Source organism: Aquarana catesbeiana, linkage group LG13 (genome assembly GCF_042186555.1).
Source record: "Aquarana catesbeiana isolate 2022-GZ linkage group LG13, ASM4218655v1, whole genome shotgun sequence".
NCBI classification, from domain to species: Eukaryota; Metazoa; Chordata; class Amphibia; order Anura; family Ranidae; genus Aquarana; species Aquarana catesbeiana.
Window position 1 is genome coordinate 5,519,633 of NC_133336.1, and position 7,962 is coordinate 5,527,594.

General features: G+C 51.7%; 1 protein-coding gene across 1 annotated transcript in view; it reads left to right on the forward strand.

Annotated features, from left to right (window-relative positions):
* The first annotated feature begins 6,420 nt into the window (after positions 1-6,420).
* CCDC197 (coiled-coil domain containing 197) overlaps positions 6,421-7,962 on the forward strand; it is a 28,380-nt gene continuing 26,838 nt past the window's right edge. The window contains 2 exon segments of the mRNA XM_073610102.1: positions 6,421-6,583; positions 6,585-6,640. Of these exon segments, the coding sequence (XP_073466203.1) occupies positions 6,530-6,583; positions 6,585-6,640 (110 nt within the window). The 5' untranslated portion in view covers positions 6,421-6,529.

Below are 7,962 nucleotides of genomic sequence, written 5' to 3' on the forward strand. Positions count from 1 at the left end.
ATTTCACTTTTATACCTTCCGGTATTTATTGCAATATGTTTCCATTTCCAATTCCAATTCAGACAATTTGTTACATTATAATTTATTTCGGATTCCTTGAAATTGGTTACTATTGTGATTCGGAAATTCACATACGTTCCAATTTTCCGAATTTCGGCCGTATCTCGATTCGTAACAAAATGAAGAACGTCTGGTAGGAAGGTTGTTCTTCAATCAGAGAGAGAGACCTGATCATCACTCCGATCACTTAGGCCACACCTCCCAACTTTTTGAGATAGAAATGAAGGACACCTATTAGCAAAAGTATGTAGCCATAGGACACACCCCCTGCCACACCCCTTAAAGGAGAATTATACAAAATAAACAATTAGAGATTTTTGTAAGCACAATTATTCCTTAGTTCTGGCTTATTCCTTTGTAAGGCAACCATGTCTTTATGGACCTTGCTTTGTACACTGGTGCGCAGTCATGTTGGAACAGGAAGGGGCCGTCCCCAAACTGTTCCCACAAAGTTGTGAGCATGAAATTGTCCAAAATGTCTTGGTATGCTGACGCCTTAAGAGTTCCCTTCACTGGAACTAAGGGACCAAGCCCAACCCCTGAGGGGCCAAGCCCAACCCCTGAGGGGCCAAGCCCAACCCCTGAAAAACACCCCCCCACCATAATCCCCCCTCCACCAAACTTGGCACAACGCAGTCAGGCATGTACCATTCTCCTGACAACCACCTAACCCAGGCATGTCCATCAGATTGCCAGACCAAGACACATGATTGGCCACTCCAGAGAACACGTCTCCGGTGCTCTAGAGCCCGATGGCGGCGTGCTTCACTGCATCCGACGCTTTGTATTGCACTTGGTGATGTCAGGATTGGATGCAGCCGCTCAGCCATGGAAACCCGTTCCATGAAGCTCTCTACGAACTGTTGTTGTGATAGTCTGAAGGCCACACCGAGGTTTGGAGGTTTGTAGCTGTTGACTCTGCAGACAGTTTAGCGACTTCTGCGCACTGTGAGCTTCAGCATGCGCTGACCCCGCTCTGTCATTTTACGTGGCCTACCACTTCTTGGATGAGTTGATGTTGTCCCCACTTTGTTATATTACCACTAACAGGTGACCGTGGAATATTTAGTAGTAAGGAAATGTCAGGGATGGACTTATTGCACAGGTGGCCACCTATCACGGCACCACGCTTGAATTCACTGAGCTCCTGAGAGTGACCCGTTCCTTCAAAAATGTTTGTAGAAGCCGTCTGCACGCCGAGGTGCGCGATTTTATACAGCTGTGGCCATGAAGGTGATTGGAACACCTGAATTTAATGATTTTAATGTATTAGTACTTTCAATAAAATCGATTTTAAACCATAGGAAAACATACCATAAATTGAAGACCAATCAACACAAAGGACACAGTACAGGGGAGGTCAAGAGGGCACAGTACTGGGATCAGGAGGACACAGTACTGGGATCAGGAGGGCACAGTACTGGGATCAGGAGGGAACAGTACTGGGATCAGGAGGGCACAGTACTGAGAATAGAAGGCCACAATAATGGGATTAGGAGGGAACAGTACTGGGATTAGGAGGGAACAGTACTGGGATCAGGAGGACACAGTACTGGGATCAGGAGGGCACAGTACTGGGATCAGAAGGGCACAATGCTGGGATCAGGAGAGCACAATGCTGGGATCAGGAGGGCACAATACTGGGATCAGGAGGGCACAATACTAGGATCAGGAGGGCACAATACTAGGATCAGGAGGGCACAATACTAGGATCAGGAGGGCACAATACTGGGATCAGGAGGGCACAGTACTGGGATCAGGAGGGTACAATGCTGGGATCAGGAGGGCACGGTACAGGGATCAGGAGGGCACGATACTAGGATCAGGAGGGTACAGTACTGGAATCAGGAGGGCACAATGCTGGGATCAGGAGGGCACAGTACTGGGATCAGGTGGGCACAATACTGGGATCAGGAGGACACAGTACTGGAATCAGGAGGGCACAATGCTGGGATCAGGAGGGCACAGTATTGGGATCACGAGGGCACAGTACTGGTATCAGGAGGACACAGTACTGGAATCAGGAGGGCACAATACTGGGATCAGGAGGGTCAAATACTGGCATAAGAAGGGCACAATACAGGAATCGGAGGGGGGCGGGGGGCACAATACTGGGATCACAAGGACACAATACTGGGACCAGGAAGGTACAGTACTGGGATCAGGAGGGCACAGTACTGAGATCAGGAGGGCAGAGTACTGGGATCAGGAGGGCACAGTACTGGGATCAGGAGGGCACAATACTGGGATCAGAAGGGTACAATACTGGGATCAGGAGGGCACAGTACTGGGATCAGGAGGACACAATACTGGAATCAGGAGGGCACAATGCTGGGATCAGGAGGGCACAATGCTGGGATCAGGAGGGTCAAATACTGGGATAAGAAGGGCACAATACAGGGATCGGGGGGGGGCAGAGGGTACAATACAGGGTTCAGAAGAGCACAATACTGGGATCAGGAGGGCACAGTACTGGGATCAGGAGGGCACAGTACTGGGATCAGGAGGGCACAGTACTGGGATCAGGAGGGCACAGTACTGGGATCAGGAGGGCACAGTACTGGGATCAGGAGGGCACAATACTGAGATCGGGAGGACAAAGTACTGGGATCAGGAGGGCACAATACTGGAACCAGAAGGGCACAATACTGGGATCAGGAGGGCACAGTACTGGAATCAGGAGGGCACAATATTGGGATCAGGAGGGCACAATACTGAGATCAGAAGGGCACAATACTGGGATCAGGAGGACACAGTACTGGGATCAGGAGGGCACAATACTGGGATCAGAAGGGTACAGTACTGGGATCAGGAGGGCACAAGTACTGGGATCAGGAGGGCACAATACTTGGATCAGAAGGGTACAGTACTGGGATCAGGAGGGCACAGTACTGGGATCAGGAGGGCACAGTACTGGGATCAGGAGGGCACAGTACTGGGATCAGGAGGGCACAGTACTGGGATCAGGAGGGCACAATACTGGTTCCAGGATGCTGCCCGTGACACGGCCATCCTGGACAGCTTAGTGAAAAGCATGACTGTCCCGGCAAATCCGGGGACAGTTGGCAAATATGTAATATAAGATTATCAGGGGTCCCTCAAGCACCTGGGGCCCCTGAGCAGTGCCCATTAAGACAGCCCTCTCTATACCTACAAAAGGGGCGGCCTGAAGTGATCGAGCAGGACTTCCTTTTCTGACTAAAGTTCCACTTTATTGGGGAAGCCGTAAACAGGTAGATCTGTAGATAGTGTTGGGGTTCGGTCACATGATCGATGATGTCATAGCAAACGTTTTATGTAAGGAATCATGTATATTGAGATCACCGGAGTAACGGAACTGACTTACCAAACACTAAATAAGTCATCTCTGGACTGACGGGGATTCAATTACCAGAAGAAGTTACATTGTATCCTCCACCGTCTACCTTGAAAGAAGCTTCAGAGATGCAATTTATTTGTATTTCTTTGTTTCGGGTTCATCTGTAGCATTGACCACATCCCATAATAAGTGTGTATTACAGCAATGCGGTGCCTCCATTCCTAATGGCTCTCCGGCGCCCCTCGTGAAGGGGATGAGGAGGGCACAGCGCCCCTCGTGAAGGGGATGAGGAGGGCACGGCGCCCCTCGTGAAGGGAATGAGAGGGCACAGTACAGGGATCAGGAGGGCACAGCGCCCCTCATGAAGGGGATGAGGAGGGCACAGTACAGGGATGAGGAGGGCACAGCGCCCCTCGTGAAGGGAATGAGGAGGGCACAGTACAGGGATCAGGAGGGCACAGCGCCCTCGTGAAGGGGATGAGGAGAGCACAGCGCCCCTCGTGAAGGGAATGAGGAGGGCACAGTACAGGGATCAGGAGGGCACAGCGCCCCTCGTGAAGGGGATGAGGAGGGCACAGTACAGGGATGAGGAGGGCACAGCGCCCCTTGTGAAGGGGATGAGGAGAGCACAGCGCCCCTCATGAAGGGAATGAGGAGGGCAGAGTACAGGATCAGGAGGACACAGCGCCCCTCGTGAAGGGGATGAGGAGGGCACAGCGCCCCTCGTGAAGGGAATGAGGAGGGCACAAGTACAGGGATCAGGAGGGCACAGCGCCCCTCGTGAAGGGGATGAGGAGGGCACAGCGCCCCTTGTGAAGGGGATGAGGAAGGGCACGGCGCCCCTCGTGAAGGGGATGAGGAGGGCACAGTACAGGGATGAGGAGGGCACAGTACAGGGATGAGGAGGGCACAGCGCCCTCATGAAGGGGGTGAGGAGGGCACAGCGCCCCTCGTGAAGGGGGTGAGGAGGGCACAGCGCCCCTCGTGAAGGGGATGAGGAGGGCACAGCGCCCCTCATGAAGGGGGTGAGGAGGGCACAGTGCAGGGATGAGGAGGGCACCAGCGCCCCTCGTGAAGGGGGTGAGGAGGGCACAGCGCCCCTCATGAAGGGGGTGAGGAGGGCACAGCACCCCTCGTGAAGGGGGTGAGGAGGGCACAGCGCCCCTCATGAAGGGGTGAGGAGGGCACAGTGCAGGGATGAGGAGGGCCACAGCGCCCCTCATGAAGGGCGGGTGTTGCAGCACAGTGCAAGGCAACGCGTTATCTCAATTTGCTGCACACCGCTTTATTGCCACACATTGTGGGGAGCAGAGCAGCCATTATAGATTTGGGGCCCCTTACACAGCTTTAGGTCTGGGCTGCCCGACCCTAACCCCCTTACATCAGGGTTTACCCCGTTCATTAGGGTTCCTGAAGTTCCCCTTCTTTCATTAATGTCCCTAGAGTCACCCCCCCCTTACATCAGGGTCCAAGAGCCCCCTCCCTCCTTACATCAGGGTCCCGCACAGCCCCCCTCCTTACATCTGGATCCCAACAGTCCTCCCTAAATCAGGGACCCCAGAGCACCCCTTACATCAGAGTCTCCTTTCATTAGGATCCCCAAAAGCCCCTGACAGCAGGGTCCCCAGAGCCCATTCCCTTCCAATAGGGTCCCCCAGGTTAGAAGGGAAGGGGAGAGTGGAGAGGTGTAAGAAAATAATTGGGGTAGTGGAGGGAGTATTGTGAAGACCCCATCGCTTACATCAGGGTCCCTTTCCTTCTATTACAGCAGTCGGCTACAGGACAGGTGGAACCTGGAAGGCTGGGCACTGGGACTGGACAGGTTTGGAGGAGGAACTTCCTCCTCCTCCTCCTCCTCTGAATGCTGGGGCCTGGAGGAGGGGCAGCACATGATTGGTTGGCGTGACTCTAGCAGCAGAGACGCTGACTGGGTATTTGGGCAGGATGCTCTGGGGAGGGGGGTGGGGTTTGGACCCAGCTACAACTGGCCATGCTGCGCCGTAGGCGGCTGCCTAGTTAGCCTTGTAGTAGTGCCAGCCTTGGTTATTAGCATGTCAGCAACTTAAATTATTCAAAGCAGAACAGCCAGGCAACCAGCATTTCCACGAGGAAGTCAGTGATCGCGCCCCTCCGTCAATTCTTTTTGTAATGACAGGTTCACTTTAAGTCGATCACATCTCAGACATCTGTAGAAGAATTGGGGCTCATTTACATATTGCGTGTTTTAGGGGGGGGGCAAATGCACCCAAAAGGCCTCAAAACGGACATGTTTTTTTTTTTATGGCGCCTGACTTTTGTCGCGCTGCGTTGTTGCATTTAAAATGAACATCGCTCCAACGCAAAAGTCTAAATGGCCCTTTAGGGCTCGTTCACACAGGAATCCGCGGATTTTCTGCACGGAACGCGAGTCCTTGATGGCAGAGATCGCGGAAGATCCCGCGTAAAAGACGTTCCTAAAATACTCGCGTTTAGACGCAGAAAATTCTCCCTTCATTCCAATAAATGACTAAATACGAACATTTGTGTGTCTGTGTGCGGATAAAACCCGCCGATCTGTGCGGCGCCGACGCGTCACAAGTTATTTTTGTGCGCAGCTGAACGCAGCGCACGTTTTTGACGTAGACGCAGATACATGGGGAACAATGGGATATGAAAGCAAACTCCCCATTGTGTGAGGATATAATCGGGGTGCAGGGCAGGGGGGCATGTGTGGGGGGGGGGGGGGGAGGGGGGGAGAGGGGAGAGGGAGGGGGGGCATGTGTGGGGGGGAGGGGAGGGGGGGGAGGGAGGGGGGCATGTGTGGGGGGGAGGGGAGAGGGGGGGAGGGAGGGGGCAGTCTGGGAAAAGGCAAAGTTTGAAAACTTTTGCAAACTTCTGCTTGTCCTATTGGAGGGTTCAGGCAGATTACACCCCCCATCCATCCATCCATCCATCCATCCATGCACCCCCCTGTATTCACCACCCTATGCACTCCCCCCCCCTCCTTTGCGCACACTCGGCTCCTCCCACACACTAGAACTAGTCCGGTGGAGTGGGCGGGGATTGTCCGGAGCTGCCCTTGCGCTGTGATTGGCGGAGGGTCTCCATGGTGATAGAACGCTGACCCAGCGCTGTACAAAGAGAAGTTTCAACTCGGTCCGGCGGAGAACGATGAGCGACCCGGAGCAACCCGACCCGATCCCCGGAGACCCCCCGAAATACGAGGCTGAACCTCGAGATCCGGAGGAGGAATGTCTTCGTCACCCAACTGGAGGAGAACAGGTCAAACCCCTCCCCCCCCCATCTCCAATAATACCCCCCCATTTCTAATTATATCCCCCCCTCATCTCTAATTATATCCCCCCTCATCTCTAATTATATCCCCCCTCATCTCTAATTCTATCCCCCCTCATCTCTAATTATATCCCCCTTCATCTCTGATTATATCCCCCCTCATCTCTAATTATATCCCCCCCTCATCTCTAATTATATCCCCCCTCATCTCTAATTATATCCCCCCTCATCTCTAATTATATCCCCCCTCATCTCTAATTATATCCCCCTTCATCTCTGATTATATCCCCCCTCATCTCTAATTATATCCCCCCTCATCTCTGATTATATCCCCCTCATCTCTAATTATATCCCCCCATCATCTCTAATTATATCCCCCCCTCATCTATAATTATATCCCCCCTCATCTCTAATTATATCCCCCCTCATCTCTAATTCTATCCCCCCTCATCTCTAATTATATCCCCTCCTCATCTCTAATTATATCCCCCCTCATCTCTAATTATATCCCCCCCTCATCTCTAATTATATCCCCCTCCTCATCTCTAATTATATCCCCCCTCATCTTAATTATATCCCCCCCTCATCTCTAATTATATCCTCCCTCTATTCTCTAATTATATCCTCCCTCACTCTATTATATACCCCCCTCATCTCTAATTATATCCCCCCTCATCTCTAATTATATCCCCCCCCTCAATCTCTAATTATATCCCCCTCATCTCTAATTATATCCCCCCTCATCTCTAATTATATCCCCCCTCATCTCTAATTATATCCCCCCTCATCTCTAATTATATCCCCCCCTCATCTCTAATTATATCCCCCCCCTCATCTCTAATTATATCCCCCCTCATCTCTAATTATATCCCCCCTCATCTCTAATTATATCCCCCCCTCATCTCTAATTATATCCCCCCTCATCTCTAATTATATCCCCCTCATCTCTAATTATATCCCCCCCTCATCTCTAATTATATCCCCCTCCTCATCTCTAATTATATCCCCCCTCATCTCTAATTATATCCTCCCTCATCTCTAATTATATCCCCCCCTCATCTCAAATTATATCCCCCCCTCATCTCTAATTATATCCCCCCTCATCTCTAATTATATCCCCCCTCATCTCTAATTATATCCCCCCTCATCTCTAATTATATCCCCCCCTCATCTCTATTATATCCCCCCCCTCATCTCTAATTATATCCCCCCCTCATCTCTAATTATATCCCCCCCTCATCTCTAATTATATCCCCCCCTCATCTCTAATTCTATCCCCCCGTCATCTAAATCTATATCCCCCCCCTCAT